Here is a 19,088-nt window from a genome sequence, read left to right as displayed (position 1 = left end):
AGTCTGTGATATTTTGTTAGGATATCCCGAGCTGACTAACACAAGGAGAAAGTAGATTACACCAGAAAATTCCAAATTACTATTTTAGGTTTCGAAGATAATTCTGTCCACATATTTGTGCACTGATATAAATATCAGGACAGATATACACTAATTCCAGTTGTATCATTTAAGGTTTATATTTTGTGTGAAAACAATCCAAAATTGTTTTCGTTTTGTTTGGTAACTGCATCAAGTCCTGGAGTACTGTGGCATGTGTTTAGATCATTTGGAGTCCCTTTCACATTTCAAAAATTCAATCTTCAGCCAGGAACATCTCCAAAAGCCCATTGCAATTGCCTCTAATGTCCATTTATAATGAGTTAGTGCTTCCTAACAGCTCAATAGATTCCCTCTTTTCCATGAGATTGCTGGAGGGTGAGCCACCATCTGGTAGACTTGCTGTCTCTCAGTGACTGAGAGGAAGACAGTGAAATACAGAAGAAAGTGTGTTGGCCCAAGAGTTACTAGAAATACCATCTCACGAAGTCACTTTCTACTTCTCCACTTCTTCCTAAATTGCTTCTATGTGAAAGGATAAACTTTCTTCTTTTTCTCTCCCTCTCTCTCCCCCTGTTTCTCTCTCTCAAAATAGCATATTTTCTGTGTATTTAGCAAGTCAGTGCCTGTCACCTAACTTGCTCATTAGCAGGATATGTCTCACATATCTTGAGGCAATGTATGGAAAAAACAGATATAACTGAAGTTAGTATTTCTTGTATTATGCCCCTGTTCACAAGCCACTTCTCTACAAAGTTCTGGTTGGGTTCTTTTCTGACCATCCTAGCCTGTACATATCTTTCTTCCAACTCCTCTGATGCTCACTACTGGCAGCTCTTACTGTAGTGTGCTTCCTGGAACTCTAACTGCCTGACGCTCTTATGTACCACGTTTTTTCCTAGTTTGGGGCTCTGCTCTAGATCGCCTCTTCACATGACAGCGATTTTATCAAGTCATATTCTCTAAAGAGAATAAGAGAATTCATTTCTTCTTCTAGCATGCTAAATTGAATTGTTAAAATTATCATTATTCGTAGTTAGGACAAGCTCCTTTCACTTTCACACCTCCCTGTTTGTAATGCCATGCACAGTTTAGGACACTTTTCTAAGTTTGCATAGGAGCTACAGCATTTCAAGGCACCTCATGCTTTGTTTCACAGTGATTAATCCAGAAAGTTTGAATTGATGAAGTCGATTAATGGATTTTTTTTTGATGTTCTTGTTGTTGAAATATGTTGTGTTAGGATAGAAAAGAGACGGTGACTTTAACCTTTTGCATGTTGAATGAAAATACCTGGCACTGTGAAAACAGAGGAAGGGAAGTGCACAGGGAAGGCCCCTGAAACTTCAGCTTCACTTGTTTTATGATAAATATGCCTCTGACCCTAACAGAGAGGGGTTGTGTCTATTTTGTTCACTGATATATTCCCCAGGACTTAGAGTAATGCCTTGCACATGGTCGCGGTTCAATAATAATCACCAAATAAACACTGATTGTTTCACCTTTCCACCTAACAATACGTTATGAATATAATAGGAGATTAATAAAGAACAGTTTAATTAATAAATCCTCAGAGTTCTAGACTGATTCAAAGGAAAATGCTTGAATGCAGGCTACTGTGCAGGTATATACATCAATGAATTAAAAGACAGATTAATTTTAAAAATATATACCTATATATACATATGAAAATAATCACACTGTATTTTCTACTTAGAATTTGACAGAACATTTAACTTTTTCAAAAATTTAGCTATAGGAGAACCCTAAAAAGAAGATTGACTATATTATGGGGCGATGGCATGGCAGAAGTATGCTAATACCATTAAGAGATGTACATCTTTTCTTTAAATTTCACAACTGTAACTTTTCTTTTCTTTTTAAATTTTACTTTAAGTTCTGGGATACATGTGCAGAATGTGCAGGTTTGTTACATAGGTAAACGTGTGCCATGGTGATTTGCTGCTCCTATCAACCCATCACCTAGGCATGAAGCCCAGCATGCACTAGCTACTTATCCTGATGCTCTCTCTCCCCCCGCCCCCACTGACAGGCCCCAGTGTGTGTTGTTTCCCTCCCTGTGTGCATGTCTTCTCATTGTTCAGCTGCCACTTACAAGTGAGAACATGCTGTGTTTGGTTTTCTGTTTCTGTGTTAGTTTGTGATGTGCAGCATTTTTAAAGCTGAAAGATCCATTTACTGAGCAAAGCCAACAGTATATCACAGTGCCTAAGAGCTCGGCCTCAGAGGTTTGAATAGTTCTATGACCTTGAGCAACTTCCTTGTTTTGTATAAGCCATTGCTTTTCCATCTGTAAAATAGATATCATGTATATGTTTATCTCATTGTGGTCAGACAATGCATATAAAACTCTCGATGCCGTGTCTAACCAATGGTAAGTACTTAGTAGATTTTGTTTTTATGATTAGTATCATTATGCGCTACTGAGAGGGGCACACTTCTTGAAAAATTTAATAAGGCTTACAAATGTATTATCCTACCTTCATCTCCTTTTTTTTTTTTTTTGACACAGAGTCTCTCTGTGTCGCCCAGGCTGGAGTGCAGTGGCATAATCTTGGCTCACTGCAACCTCCACCTCCCAGGTCCCAGGTTCCAGCGATTCTCCTACCTCAGCCTCCTGTTAGCTGGGATTACAGGTGCCCGCTATGATACTTGGCTAATTTTTGTATTTTTAGTGCAGACGGGGTTTCACCACATTGGCCAGGCTGGTCTCAAACTCCTGACCTCCAGTGATCTGCCCACCTCGGCCTCCCAAAGTGCTAGGATTACAGGCATGAGCCACCGTGCCAGGCCCCCACTTTCATCTCTAACATAAAAAGTGTATCCTGAGCAAATTTATATTTAAGTTTCTGAAAACTGCTGTCTAATGGGTAGGAGGATGACATGTTGCTGCATTTTGCTGAGGCACATGAGAAGCACACCACAAAAGCCAAGAAAATATTATCCATCCATGGACCCTCCAGGAAGTCACACAAACAGGAAGTGGGGTTACTCAGACCCTGACTCTGAACCTAAGCAAATAGACTTCAAACTCTAAAGTGTATCTCATCATCACTCAGAATATGCATGGCAGCGGGAAATGATCACAGGTCACATGAGATCTTTTGAACACATACGTCACCACAGGAAATCTCATTTTCCAAGGGCATTGTCTTCATGTTGAAAGGACAGTAATGCAAGTAGAAAGTCCTCCCCTCCCCCTCCAAAAAAAAAACAAAGCAACTAAACTTAGAAGTTGTAGGCCCTTTGGAAATGACCACACACTGTGTAAAGATTTAAGTTCTGTAATGTTTGGTTTATGACTCTAGTCCTTAAACAAAACATTAGAGCAAAAGCCAAAAGCACAAAAGGACCCTTACAACTGCTTTTGGAATGTAGTGGCATAACATTTCCCCTGCTTTCATTAAAAAAAGAAAGATGCGATTTTCTTAAAAAGTCCTTGCTTTAAGTGTCAAACTTTACATTCACTAAGGATCTAGGTGCTGCTATTCTGTACAGGTGATACTAGAAATGGAAAGAGGAGCTTCTGGAAAGCGGCTGGCTGCCTCAATCCTCCAGTTCCCCAGGCTTGACACTCTGTGTGGGTATATGATAGGCACTCCACAAAAGTCCCTTAAGAAGGTCCCTTAAATAAATGAATAATGATGAAAATGAATGCATACCAAGTGTACTGATTTTTTAAAATAATGTTTATGTGCTTTTACAATCTGCAAAATACTTTTTCACTTATAATCCCCTTTGATTTTCCCAATGACCCAACAAGGTAGGGAATTGTTTGCCTATGACTTATCTAAAGTCACTCAGAAAAATGATGGGATTTAACTTACTCTCCAGAGTTAGAGTTCTCTTTATGTTGCCATGAACATTGAATGTGCTTAATATATGTTTATTTAGTGCAGTGGTGCTCAACTGATGCAATTTTATCCCTCAGAGGACATTTAGTAATGTCTGGGCATATTTTTGGTTGTCACTCTGGGGCAGCTGGAGTAGTGTATTGCTATTAACGTCTAGTGGGTGGAGGACAGGGCTGCTGATCAATATCCTACAATGTACAGACCAGACACCCCCACCCTACCTTACTACTTCAAAAAAATTACCTGGCCCCAATTGTCAATAATATCCATGCCCAAACACTGGTCTAAACAACAAATGGGGCCTCGCATGGTCTCTTAAAAGCTTGTAATCCCAGCACTTTGGGAGGCTGAGGAGGGCAGATCACTTGAGCTGAGGAGTTCAAGACCAGCCTGGGCAAACATCGTGAGATCCTGTCTCTAAAAAATAAAAACAAAAAATAAACAATCAATGGTCTTGTGAGGACCATTAAGTTCATTAAGTTACTACTTTGTTTAAAAATATGTCTGGGAATTTTTTGACACTCCTCATCCATAGGTGGAATCTAAGTCTCCTCCCCCTGAATCTAGGTGAGACTTTGTGATTGCTTTGATGAATAGAGGCAGTTATATGTGATTTCTGAGCCAAGGTTATAAAAGCCATTCCATTCTGCTAGTTTCTTTTGGGATGGTTGCCTTTGGTGCCCTACTCACCATGCAGGAAGTCAACTTACTCCGAGGGCACCATGTGGAGAGGCTTGAGGATACCACAGGAAGAGAGAGAGCTGCCTCCCTCTGACAGTATGTGAGAGACTTTGCGTGAGGCTGCCCAGTCAAGCCATTCTCAAAGCTCTGACCCAAGACACCATGAGAGATAATAAATGAGGTTGTGGTTTTATGTCACTAAACTTTGGGGTGACTGGTTACATGTCAAGGGATAACCAGAACAGTCTACAGATTCAGTTACTCACAGTCAAGTGCTCTGGCAAACAGAATGTCTTCCCTCTCCCTTAAAGGGTTCTGACCCATGGAAGTGTGGAAATCTTAACTAGAAGATTGCCATTCCTCAAGTGAAAATGGACTGTAATCAGCCTGTGGGGAATAAAAGACAAAGGGCAGTTTGTCAAAGAGATTTTGAGGAGACCCAATGGGTAGCTTAAAATGATGGACAGTATGCTGGCTGGAGTGTTCTGTTCAGGTTGGAGTCCTGGGCTTTAGTCACTTCAAGGTTGGTTATCATAAGAACAAAGCAGGACACTGAACTAGATAATATCTTGAAGTTTCTTCTAGGTCAAAATTCTAGAATACCCTACTCTAAAAAATATTTTTTTCAAAAGATAGGCATTTTTAAATCATAACTTGAAAAAATGCACCCTCATGAATAAAAAGAATGGAAATAAATATGGAGCACCACTTTATATCCATCAAACTTCAAGAAGTAAATGAAAATCTAATGTTGGTGAAACTGATAAATTCCACATTACAGATGGCTACACTGTTCCATATGCAACAAGAGCTAAAAAGCACACACACTCTTTGACATGTAATGCCCCTTCTGGAAATGATCCAGAAGTAAAAAGAAAAGAAAAAACTTCTAGTACAATGATGTTTATAGCCACATTATTTACAGTGGGGGGCAAAATATCCCACAGGAAACAACCTAAATATCCAACAATGGGACAAAAGTTAACCATGGCATGGCAGGATGCATTAAAGTTATAAATATAAAACTCACATGGAAAAGTATATACAAAATATATTACGTGAAAAAAGTGCAGTATTCATTGCATCTAAATAGTGAATATATCTTTGAAAAGATTATGTTCATATAATCACATGTAAATGTCAAAAGAAAGAAATATAAATATTTTTTCTGTTGAGTATTTTAGTATGTGTCATTTTTCTCTAAAGATATTTAAATATTCAACTTTATGAAGAAAATTCACAAAATAAAAATATTAATCAAGTTTAGTATTTCAAGGGACACGTTTACTTCACAGTTAAAGAAAAGGGAGTAATTAATGCAAGCAAATATACAGATATATATTAAAAAGTCAGTTGAATGTATTGGCTAAAAATGTTTTCTATTATAAAATTACATTTTTAGAATACTAACCAATATTGAATATTGCTTTAATCCATTTTGAAAAAAATCTAATTTTCCATCAGTTAAAATGCCATATCAGTAAATAGTATGAGGGGAATTTGGAAAATTAAAAATCAATATTTTTTTAAAAGGGACTCTAAAGCACTACTCTAGATTTTCTCCTTTGGCAATAAAATACTTTGTTGTTTTAACCAACTCTCCCACTGAAGATCACTGAAAAATTGGAAGAAATATAAAAAAAGATATTTTAGATGTCTTCTAAGGCATCAGATTGCTAAGAAAATGGGGTGAAGAAAGAAGTTCGGAGAAATGACTCAGGCAGACAGTTGGATCACTTTTTTTTTTTTTTTTTTTTTTAATAGAAAGGGCCTTGTTCTGTCATCCAGGTTTGCTGCAGCCTTGACCTCTCAGGCTCAAATGATCAAATGATCCTCTTGCCTCAGCCTCCGGCGTAGCTGGGACTACAGGCATGCACCACGATTCCTGGCTAATGTTTAAAATTTTTCTTTTGTAGAAACAGAGTCTCACTATATTGACCAGTCTAGGTTCAAATTCCTGGCCTCAAACAATCCTCCTGCCTTGGCTTCCCAAAGTGCTGGGGAGTTGAATCACCTTTTGTCTTGCTAGAGGACAGTGAGGAAAGGGATTTGCCAATCCTAAAAAGGATCTGAAAAGTGAAATCCAAGACCTGTCAAAAGTGGGGTATGTGATAATTCATCCCAGGAATACAGTTTACACTCAAAACTACTGCTCCTTACATGACATGTGAACCATAAGTAAAGCAGCCCTTGAATGAATTGCCTGGGTAACCTATAAAAATCAAGCCCTGAAATTGTATGAAACTGATAGGGAATCCTAGTACCTTCAGGGCACTGATTCAATTAGCAATAATCACACCTCAGATAATCCTCATTGGTCATCACACTGCCACTGCAAAGCTTCTAGGGTATTGTCTCAATAGAAGCAAATGAAAATGCTTTCTTGCTGGGTGTGGTGGCTCACACCTGTAATTCCAGCACTTTGGGAGGCTGAGGTGGGTGGATCACTTGAGGTCAGGAGCTCAAGACCAGCCTGGCCAACATGGTGAAGCCCCGTCTCTACTAAAACTACAAAAATTAGCTGGGCGTAGTGGTGCACACCTGTATTTCCAGCTACTCAGGAATCTGAAGCAGGAGAATCACTTGAACCCGGGAGTCGGAGGTTGCAGTGAGCCAAGATGGCATCACTGCACTTCAGCCAGGGCAATAGAGTTGGATTTCGTCAAGAAAAAAAAAAAAAAAAAAAAAAAAAAAAAAAAAAAAAAAAAAAACAGAAAAGAAAAAAAGAAAATGCTTTCTGTAGAAAAATACCACCCAAGCCTCAAACTATTTTGTCAAATAATTTTTTTCTAATATAATGTCTAGCTAAGATAAGCAGGCACCAGAAGAAAGAAGGCAACATAAATGAGAACCAGCGCTAACTTTACAAAAGTTGTGAAGGGGACAAGCTAAACTTAAACATTTTAGCAAAGAAATTTAGAAAAGAACCAAATAGAAACTCATAAACTGAGAAATATAATAAACAACATTAAGAACTCAATGAATGTCTTAACTCCAGAATACACACTGTTGAAACAACAATTAGTGAATAGTAATATAGGATAAAAGAAACTAACCAGAATGAAGTGTAGGCAGACATATGGAGGGAAAATACCATAGAGAGAGTAAGAAACATAAAAATTATAGAATAGTCACACTCATGAACGTGAATACAAAAATTCTAAACAAAATCCAGCAACCTATAAAAAGAGCATGTTGATCAACTTGGGTTCATACCACAAATACTAGGTTTTCATCATATTTTAATATCAATAAATGTACTTTTCCACATTAATAAAGAAGAAAAATTTATGTAATCACCAAAAGATGCAGAAAAATATTTATAAAAGTTAATACTCAATTGTCACTTTAAAAAATCTCTTAGCAATCTAGTGATGAAGGAGAACTGTGTGATAAAAATACTATACTATTTACTGTACAGTAGTGAAAACAAAAGAACTACATCTATGTGTAACATATAGATTAATCTCACAAATGTAACGTTAAAAAAAGTCAAAAACAAAATAATATGTATTGTATAATTGTGTGTGTGTATACTTAAAATCTAGCAAAATTAAGCCCTTGAGTGTAGATGTATATTTAACTAGTAGGAGTATAAATGAAAGCAAGGAAATTATTGCCAAAAAAATAAGGCTAGAGAAATGGATTTGTGATTGGAAATGAACATGTAGAGGACTTCTGGGATCCTGGAAATCTTTTATTTATTTATTTATTTTTATCTGAGTTGTGGTTACACAACAGTTTAAAAAGTAATATGTTAAGCTGTGTTGGGAGACCTGCTTCCATGGAGATCTCACACATCTACATATCTGCTGAGTATGCCTCAGATGCAAGACCCTGATGACTCTTTACCATAGCATTTCTCAGGTGTATCTTTGCAGTGCACAGCTTTGAAGAATGAGGTAACATCTCCCTGTGGGACAAAGAACAGGCTTTCTGACTTGCTACAAAACAGCAGATTCACCAAGCTCAGTGTTCCTTTTCTGTAATGCAACCTACTGCATGTTTAGGCATCTATCTGGGCCCTCTGTGTTGCCCCTCTGTGTCTTGGTGGGCAAAGGGTATCAACACAAATATGCTGATCAAGTTGCTTGCTGTGCAATGAGTAATAAAGACCTTTGTCTCTGACCCAGAAGTTTCATGTCTTGTGTCAGTGTCTGTGAAATAGTAACAAACAAAATTACTAATTCTAAGTAGAGTAAAATGAAACCCAAGCCCTAAAAAGTTGTACATTTACCTTTTATGCATTTGTCTCCATGTATGTTACATTTTACAATAAATAAAGGTTTTTAAATTTACTGTATTTGAATTTTGATTTTTTTCTTTATTTTTTAATACATCATTTTCTGAGTGCTTACTATAAGCTAGGCTCCTGAAATACAATGATAAGTAGGACAGAAGGTAATCTTAAAGAATGCGTATTCAGTGGGAGGGAGAGTCAAGCTGAAGATGAATTATAGTGTTGCTTTATGAGAACAGAAAAGGGATTGGGGAAAAAAATGATATCTGTACTGTCCTAGTACTTTCATTAATCTTGTTGCTTGTCAACAGAGCTATCCTAGTTAGACATGTCATGAAAAAGGAAAAACATTTTAGAAGCAAACAAACTCTGTCAAAGAAGTGAAAACAAATTTATCAACTAAAGGAATATTTTAGCAAATTCAGATATACTTACAAATAGAATTATTTTTGCATATACTAATTGGAAAGAAGTAGAAATTTCTCAGCTTGGCTTTCATTCAGAAAGTGTGTCTTTAATCCCATTACAGTAGCTGTCATACATGGTTCATAGATTCTTCACTCATTGAATAAAATAGTGCCAAGAACCCTTGATACAAGTGAAGATGATATGGGCCTGTCTTCTCAACTTGCAGTCTGTAGGAGCTATAGCCGAGTTCTGATGGGTTACTGAAATAGAATGTAACATTGTTGTGGAAGGGTCCAAGTGAGGAGTGATATCTAAATTAGATGAGAAGATTGGTAGGGTTCCTAGGGTACATGAACCTCATTGAAATTGAGATTTGAATGATGCATAGAATAGAGGTTGGGGCTAACAAAAGAGAGGACATGAACAAAAGTAGGAGCTCATGAGACTTTGCCCTTTTTTTTTTTCCTTCTTTTTTCTTTTCTTAAGACAGTCTGGCTCTGTCACCGGGGCTGAAGTGCAGTGGCACCAATCTTGGCTCACTGCAACCTCCGCCTCCCAGGTTCAAGCAATTCTCCTGCCTCAGCCTCTCAAGTAGCTGGGATTACAGGAACCCACCACCAAGCCTGGCTAATTTTTTGGTATTTTTAGTAGAGACGGGGTTTTACCTTGTTGGCCAGGCTGGTCTAGAACTCCTGACCTCAGCCTCTCAGGCTGAGGTGAGCTGCTCGCCTCAGCCTCCCGAAGTGCTAGGATTACAGACATGAGCCATTGCATTCGGTCTGGGACTTCACTTTTAAAAATAGCTACGGTGATAGCTCACTTGAACCATAGCAAAAAAAAAAAAAAAAAAAATTGTAAAATGACACTAATATATTAAAGGCTGATTATTTGAGTAGCAAAAATTAAACGCTGTGTAATAAAAAGGCTTTCTTAATGACCATGACTACTTACATAAATTTTTAATCATTTTTCAATGTGGCATTAGATTTTTTCCTTAGGGCTATTTATTACATTTTTATACTGAAAAGATAATAAAGATCACATAAAAGTGCTCCAATTTCCAAGGCTAGGTTTTTCCTTCCCCTCTCCACCCAGGGAACAATGTTAATAAAAACATAGAAAACTAAGCTAACTATTTTGAAATATCTATTTTTATGCACCAGCATTCAGAATATGGTTTAGAAGAGGTTATAAAATCCAGGATGGTTTGGGGTCTCTATTCTACCAAGCACCCAAGAAGCTGTTGGCTAAAGGACCTGAAGGCAACTGGTAAACAATTTGGAATAGAGTTGTCTGACTGAACTGACCCGAAGCCAGCTTGTGTTCAGTCTGCATTTCTACATGGTATCCATGGAAATGAGATCAGGCCTGCACAAAGACAAACAAAGGCCACCTTCAAATGAATCCCGGAGAATGACAACTGCCAATGTTCAAGGCATCCATCGGCGCGATAGCTTTGCTCATGCCTTTCAAAACACAATGAAGTAATCTCTTACACTGACAATACAGTGATTCTTTTATTTCCATTGCTCTGTTTTATTTCCATTTTTTTGAACACTTTTATTTCCATTGCTCTGTTTAAACATTAACTTCATTTTTATACAGAAAGCCTTTCAGTGGTCAGGAGTTATATACGGCTTCTGTAGCAAAAACTGTCTCTAGACTCTTTAAACTAATACATGGAAGAATTGCAGTCACCTTTTCAGAACAAGAGAATAATGCAGGCATCTTTGCTGACAGAATTGCAAAGTTTCTGTTACCTATTTGGGCAACAGAACAGACGAGTCTCTCAAAGGAAGTAAAATATATTTGAAAATCATTAACTGTCCCAACAGCCTATGGAGCTGAAAACATTAGCCAAATATGCAGTTCAAGTTTATACTGGTTCTAAAATGTAAATTACGTGTTCAAGAGTTAGCAGGCATAGACTGGATAAAACACTTGAATATAAGCACTTTAATTATGACTAACAAAATTAAGAATAGACATCAACTTCTGTTCTAATTTATGATTCAATGAAAACGTTTTAAAATGCTTTGAAAACAACACTAAGTTACAGGGCAAAAAGCTTTCACATTTTACTAGCAAAATCTTTCAGAGCCAACACTATTTCTCTGTGATATATGAGACTGTTATTTCTAATAGGATTATTTTGGGGATCTTTATTAAACTAGATAGAAAAAAGGAATTGAAAGCTTAACTGGAGAAACATAAATCTATATTTCTAAAAGAACTCGTTTGGTTTTTAGGAAATCTGACTAAAGCACTGATATTAATTCTGCCACTGGAATTGGAGTGTTATATATTACATGCCCTAAAAGCAGCTTATTAATCATAACTACAGTAGTGTGAAAAGTATGTTTGAAACCAAAATGTATAAATGGGCTCATCAATCTAAGCAGCCACCCTGGAGGATGAGAGGTACCTTTTTCCATACCTCTGCTTTCTTTCCCTCTTTGCATACCTGGATCAACTTCACCTTTCTCTGATTAATTAGTATCCTCTCTATTTCATAGCCCAGAGTCTGCTTCGCCTACCTTCCCATGATCACCTGTAGCTTCTAAGCAGGGGCTCTTTTCTGCCAGAGCTGTTACTGGTGCTGGACACCTAACTTTCTTCCTCTCCTTTCTCTCTGATAATATCTTTTGTATAGTCATCGAAGTTCCTCCCCTTCCCTCAGTTTCTCTTGTGCAATGAATCTCTGCCACATACATATACCTCAATGCAATTTTAAAACATTGCAAGTGTACCATACAGCACCATAAGTAACAGAAATAAAAAATCTTCTTGTAATAATTTTTATGCAAGCGTTGCCCATGTTTGTTTAAAGGCAGCTGCTCCCATTTTACCTCTCTTGCTACTCTCTCCTCCCTTTTACTATCATACCAAATTTTGTCACACTCTCTACATTTCCTCATCTTCCATTTACTCCTCAGGCCACTCTGTTCTGACTTCTCTTTTTTCACTCCATGTAGACTGCCCTTCAAGACTGTCAACTTGCTTGACTTCTGTGAAGAGGTTGACCCTATTCACTACCTCTTCTTTCTCCAAATATTTGTGTGCTATCCCAGTTCTTGCAGTTGTCTTTCTACTTCTCCAGCTGTTCCTACTCTCTCCCTTCACATCTCCTCTTCCTCATCTGACCCTCTAAAGCAGTTCCTTGAGCCATGGCCAAAGCTCTCTTCCAGTCTCTTTGCCTGACTCATCTTGTTAATGTCATGTCTTCAATTATTCTCTAGGTGCCAATGAATCTGAAATCCCTATCCCCATCTTACTTTCCTGCCTGTTCCTAACACCACTACATATAACTATTTGCTAATTAGACATATACATCCAGGTGTACATCCAGATGTCTCAAACTCAATCTGTTGACCTGATCTTTTTCCTCCAACTTGCTCTCCTTCAGCATTGCTTATCTCAGCAAATGGCACATCAACTGACTTGTCCATATCAGAAACTTAAGCATCAGCCTTATCTTCTCCCTCTCTCTCCACCTCCATAGTAAATCAATCATCAAATCCTGTTCATTTTTCTTCTTTAATGCCTTTCCAATAAATCCTCCAGTCTCTTTCCCTACTGCCACTATCTGAGTTTTTACCACCATCATCTCACAACTGGCCTCTTAAACTAAAATTAAACCCAAACATATTCTTTCCTAAATGATCCTGGTGCCTTCCACCTGGCCTCCATCCAATCCGCTCTCCTCATCTGATCATGTCACTCCCCTGCTCAAGGCCCTTCAAGACCTTTCTATTGTCTTCAGGATAAAACCCCTGCTCTATATCATGATTTACAAGGCCCTTCAAGGTCTGGTGGCTGCAATTCAGCTTTCACTCTCTGGGAACAACTTGAATACCACATTGTGGGCATAACGACCTTCTGTTTCCATTGCGTCAATATCCTATTCAAGATCCTAAACACCTGCCCCAAGAACTAGGAGATGAGTCCTATTGCTAGTTATGTTGCTTGCTTTTCTAGTATCACTTACATCCATTTTAAAAGGTAGAAACTGTACTCCAGGATCTCTGAGGTTCTTCATGGAAGATCTAAATTGTAATTATTCTTACCTGTTTCCATGAAGACATCTCAGGAGGCTCGACACTTCACTGCATCACAATGATATCTCTCCATCCTCTGAATTCAACATGTTATCTCTACCACTCATTAATTGTGAACACATGACATCTATTATGCTATGGAAACTCATGTTACAGCCCTCTAAGTTATAGAAAATAATATAACCAAGTTTTAAATTATATGAAAATTTTAAAGACACCACGACATACTATAGTCTTAAATTCCAATAATTCAGAAGTGAAAAGACAACATCAAAGTCCATTTCTTTCCACAAGGCTAACTCCAATATACTGGCTTTATCGTTAAGCTAGTTGACATCACAGTTGCAAGATGGCTGTAGTTTTATCAAAGTTCACATATAAACTTGACAATATTTTCTTTAACAAATATCTCTCTTAGGAATGAAAATTCCTTTCCCATAAGTCACCCAGCAGATCTCATTGGCCAACCTTGCATTACATGCCCATGACTAAATCAGACACAGCCCAGATGTCTGGGACCAGTCTAATCACCCTTCAGCGTCACCTCAATTTTTTAGCTATGCAGAAGAGAATGGTAACTCAACAAATGAACTTCTGCTAGAAAGGAAGGTGGCAAGGGGCTGAAATTGGTTAGGTATGCTTCAGGGCTGAGACAATTTTCTTTCCCCATGTTTGGATTTGTTTCCAAATAAACTCCAACCTCTTTCAGCCGTGTTTCAAGTTTTCTCTGATTCCACCTTGAGTCTAACAAACAGCCTTACATAAAGTAGATACCCTATAAGAATATGATCAAGCATTAGTTTTAAGAAATTCACCATAGCCAGATCAATAAAGCTTCTATGGATCACCTGAAGGGGCATAGGAATCACTGTCATACAGAGTCTATTGTCTCATGATTTGTAATGCCAGGATTCTCTCCTGTAGGGAGCCATTCTTCTGTATGTTCTGCTGGTAAATGATTGGTCACTGTAACAACTGGAAAAAAGAACTCCACCCACCTTCCATTTCTTTCACTTGCCATTCAGAGCCGTGATGTTTCATGGTTTCTCTTCTTTTACGCTGTGCTAAATCTTTTAGTAATATCCCAAGCTGAGCAGGGTTGGTAGTCAAGACTTCTGGCTTTAGTAGTAGAATTTATATGATGCCTGGACACTTTTGGCCCCAAATGTTTTCCCCATTCTTCCTGAAGTTCTTGACTTTATACACACTGACTGAACATGTGTCTTTATTTTGCTGAATGCCTAAAATTCCACCATGAGAAGCTCATCTCTTTACATGAACAAGCTTCTACATTTTAATATCTCCAGGGCTGTCAGCATATGAAGACAGGGAGTAGTCATCATCCACTTTGGAAGGAATTAATTTAACTGACACAGCCACTCACAGCCACTGACTCCTGGTGTTGAAATCTACCTGTCTTGGTGTTCATCCCACAAGGTAGTATGGGGTGGATAACACTGGAATTTTAATTTTAGGAAAGTGGGGAGGCAGTGATTATATTTAAGCAATCACTTCCAAACCAGACTGAACATCAGAAATATATGAGCCATTGTAAATACTGAATCCTGAACCCCAGTCCATAAATTTAAGTCAAACAGTGGCTCAGGACCTAGTAGTAAGAGAGCAAAGCTTAACTGAGGTTGGGCAAGTATAACTGCTAAGCCATAGGGGAGCAAAGTCACTTTATCAGAGGGTGGCCTAAGTCCATTAAGGGGCTGAGGATGAGACCAGAGAAGTGGTTTAGGGTGGGACCCAGCAAAGGTAGGTTACCTCAAGTTTCCTTTTTGTTGCAAAAGTAAAACTTATCCACTTTATAGTTTTTCTTGGTATTGTGTCTTCTAGCATTGGATAATGGTCAGTTGCAAAGAGATGAGTGAAAAGGGGTGAAAGCAACAATGCAATGAAGGCAAAGGGAGTATTTGGAAAATATTTTCACACTAAATATGGTATGATCAGGTGTAGTTATAACAAAGAATGGTGTATATAGATGGCTTTAGAGTGTGTACATGTGTGGGTATGTGTGTGTGTTGTGTGTGTGAATGTACATTTGTGTTCAGGAAAAGGTACGGTAAAGAAAAGATTGGATAGGCAGAATGTACCTTTTTATGACATGCCAAGAAATTTGCACTTTACCCTACCTGAGATGGGGAGCCACTAACATTTGAAACAAAGCAGTAATTGGATACGTATAAGTGTCTTAGAAAGATATCATTGGTGAAAATGGAGAGAATGGGTTGGAGAGATAAGAAAAGAAAATCCAGCTTAAAAGTTACATACAGACATAAGATGAGGGACTGACTAGGTGGCAGGAGTTGCATGGATGGGAGGAGAGCCAAGAGAATTTGGAGAGTGGCTGTGAGGTTGAAAACATGGGGACAAATTCCTGGCTTTCATGTTTGTGTGATAATAATACTGCCGTTAAACAATGGTAGCCAATGGAGGAGAACATTTTGGAGGACGCATATTAAATTCAGTTTCGTAAATGTTGAATCTGGCTTATTTACAGACTATCTAGATGGAGAAATTTGGTGGCTGATGGAAATACTGATCTGGAACTCAGAAGGAGAGTCTGGCTGGAGATAGTGACTTGTGCAGGGAATGGGCCCAGAGACAATCTGTAGAATGAAGAGGAGGATTCAGGATGAAACTCCGCAAACACCAACAAGGAAAGAGCCTGTGAAGGAGATGAAGGGAGAGCAGCGAGGAAAGAAGGAGAAAAACAGGAAGGAAACAGAAGCCAGAAGTACACAGTGTTTCAGGAGGAAATTAAATATCAAAAGAAATATTTTTTTTACAATGAGAAAAATTAGAATATTTACAGACTGAGGGTAAGTTACATCAAGGAGAGAATTTGAAGACGTGCACTGAAGAGGGATGAGTGCTGGGGCAGGGTTTCAGGGGTCTAGAACTTGGATGGAAGGACTATCCTTGACCTGTGAACATATTGGAGAAAATACATGATGGCCTCATTTCAAAATTACATTTGCCTTCTCCTAAGGGCCTATATTTAGTTTATAGGTTATCTAGGCCTCTTATGTTCTCTCTTTTTCATCCTCAAGCTGCCCATTTACCATTTTCATGACATTAAGCACTTAGAAATGAGCAATGAAAGGTGATAAATATGGGACTAAACTATGAGTACAGTTTCTTCTTAAAGCACCTATGAAAAGGTTTCTGGAAAGCAAATTTGAATGTAAATGTTAAAATAAGATTTGAAGGTGATATGTTTTTAAAGTGGTTTGCATGTATGCTACAGAGGATGCAAGACATCTAAACACATATGTGTTTTGTACATATTAACAGGTATATGCATGTATATTATGTACATACAATTGTTTATGCATTTATATTATGCATATATAATTGCATATTGTATACTCAAGGAACAGGTTTTCTCTTAATTTAAGATCATCATAATAAAGCTCTGTTACAGATATAGCTTTTAAATTCAAATTTTTGTATGTGATCATATTATGCAATTGTGTATGCATATAATTTTATAATAGCTATATGTGTGTGTAGTGATAGTGAATGAGACATTTTATACAGATAGAGTAATGCCATACACAATTTTAGACTCTGCTGAGCTAGAGATTTCAGTTATTCATGTTAGCCTGGGATACTCATGGTATCAGAAAACGATGCTGCTTCTCCAGGAACCTCAAGTGATATCACAAATGAGAGAGCTTTCTTATGATGATCTTAAATTAAGAGAAAACCTGTTCCTTGAGTATACAAATGATTGGAGCAGGAGGAAGGAATAAATGGACAAAACTTTTGCAGATGTTATTTTAGATCATCTCTGCTTGCTTGCCCTGAGGTGTCCTTATTAACTGCAGGTTAAGTCTCTGTTCCTGACTTCATGCCTTGCAGTGCTACATTCCATTAAAGTGTTTCTCACTGCTCTTTACATAACAAGTCTCAACACTCCAAAGATAAGAAAATGACGTTATGTTTCCATAGCTTATTTTAATACTGGGTAATTACAGAGAGATGAAAAGCTTGGGTTTATATTTCTATTAGCTCTAGAAAGGTTGTATTCCAGAGACTCACTTTCAATGTCAAGTACAACTTTACCTGAAACCGGTAGATTAGGGTTGGTGGCCCCTCAAAACAACTCAAGTGGTTCCCTGAGAAAGTATCTGAAGCACCCAAAACAGGTGAGACAGAAAACCTAAGATGCCCATTCTCTGCTGGGGCTGGGGACAGTGGTGTTATTTCTCTCCTATCTCTGACCTGGAGAAAATGCCACCAGGTTGACGTGGACTAGGATTCATTCCTCCACAATCTAGAATAGCAAGTGGCTAAACGTCAGTCTCAAAGGAGGACATCTTAGGAAATATTTATCTTCTTTGTAAAACACACACACACACACTTTAAAATCAGAGACAACTTTTTTTTGTTTTGTTTTGATCGCTGTTCAAACTACAATATACACATGTGACTCCTTCTCCATCCAAATAAACTAAAGTTCTTACATTTGAGCACACTCTAGCTCTGCCTAATGGTCAGGGAAAAAGTGCTCACGTATTCGCGATGGTCTCACAAAAGCTCCCCACCCCAGCCTTATTTCCTCCTCTTAGTGTAAAAGAACTCAGGAGGTGGGCGGGCCCCAATGCCACAGCACAACAGTTAGAGCGGTTGCTCCGGCTTATTCTCTCATTGCGGCATCTAGGATCCAGAAATGGAAAGAACTTTTGCTAGCCTAAGTTTACATTCGCCGAATAGGCAATGTTACAACAATAAGAGGAAGGCAGAAGGAAAGGAAGAATTTCCTTCTGCCAAGTATTTAAGTGGCGATTGGTTTATTTCAAGTCCCTCCTGGAAGAAAAACAGCGCTTCGTCCTCAAGTAAGAAATAGAGGCATTATTCACATCCTTGGTTTGAAAAATAAGCCTTTTGGGGCTCGGAGGCTTCTGCAAAGTCAGCAAGCACTGCTCTGGGGAGCTGCAGGCCGCCGTCAGCACTGGATTCCGGGTTCCCCCAGTCCCTGGCAGGCGAGGCACCTGTCTGAGCCAGGGGAAGTTGGGCTGCAGGACTCGCGGTCTTCAGGACACCCGCGGATCTCCACAATGTCCAAGCCCGCGTGCGTGTGTGTGTGTGTGTGTGTGTGTGTGTGTGTGTGTGTACCTAAAACAAAGCACTCACTGAGATGACTTTGGAGGGTGCTTAACAGACAAGGCGAGACACGCCTAATGGGGACGCAAGGCCTGGGAGAGCAGGAAGGGGAGTAAGAAGTATCTCTTTCCAAGCAGGTCCTGGTGGCTGGGAGCCCGAGTCCACGTGGAATCCGTGGGGACACACACGGAGTTTGCTCCCTAGTTCCGCCCAATCCTTCCCGCGAGCCCCAGGGAGCCGCGCGGGTCCCTCCTGCAGCAGATGCAGAGCGAAATCCCCGCTTACCTTGACTGAGCGCCAACACCAGCAGCAGCGGCAGCGGCGAGGACCCTGTCCGTCCTGGTCCCATCCTGGGTCTGTCCGGGGGACCGTAGTCGCGCTGGGTTTGCAGAGGTTTACAGAGGATACCCTTGACCGAGGGATACGAGAACCTGCACACTCTAGAAGCTGTCCAGAGGGCTTCTCTCCCTCGCCTGGTGAGAGCAGGGAAAAGTTGCTGGGCAGTTCTTGGAGCGCCGAGGGCCCGCCCCGGCCCGCCTCTCCTGATTCCGCAAACACCGGATCTGCCCTGGCCGCGCCCCGCCCCACCCCGGCCCTGAGGCTCCGCGGCCCCGCGGGCTGCACCGCTACTGGTCCACACCCGGGGCACCGCACCTTGGCTCCAGTACA

At 39.3% G+C, this 19,088-nt stretch overlaps 1 protein-coding gene across 1 annotated transcript in view; it reads right to left on the bottom strand.

Moving 5' to 3' along the window:
* Positions 1-18,886, bottom strand: part of ITGA2 (integrin subunit alpha 2) — a 109,652-nt gene extending 90,766 nt beyond the window's left edge. The window contains exon 1 of the mRNA XM_025389394.1: positions 18,450-18,886. Within this exon, the coding sequence (XP_025245179.1) occupies positions 18,450-18,768 (319 nt within the window). The 5' untranslated portion in view covers positions 18,769-18,886. The remainder of the gene's footprint in view (positions 1-18,449) is intronic.
* Between the last annotated feature and the right edge of the window lie 202 nt (positions 18,887-19,088).

The sequence above is a fragment of the Theropithecus gelada genome, chromosome 6 (assembly GCF_003255815.1).
Source record: "Theropithecus gelada isolate Dixy chromosome 6, Tgel_1.0, whole genome shotgun sequence".
Classification (NCBI taxonomy): domain Eukaryota; kingdom Metazoa; phylum Chordata; class Mammalia; order Primates; family Cercopithecidae; genus Theropithecus; species Theropithecus gelada.
This window is presented reverse-complemented; position numbering and strand designations above follow the sequence as displayed.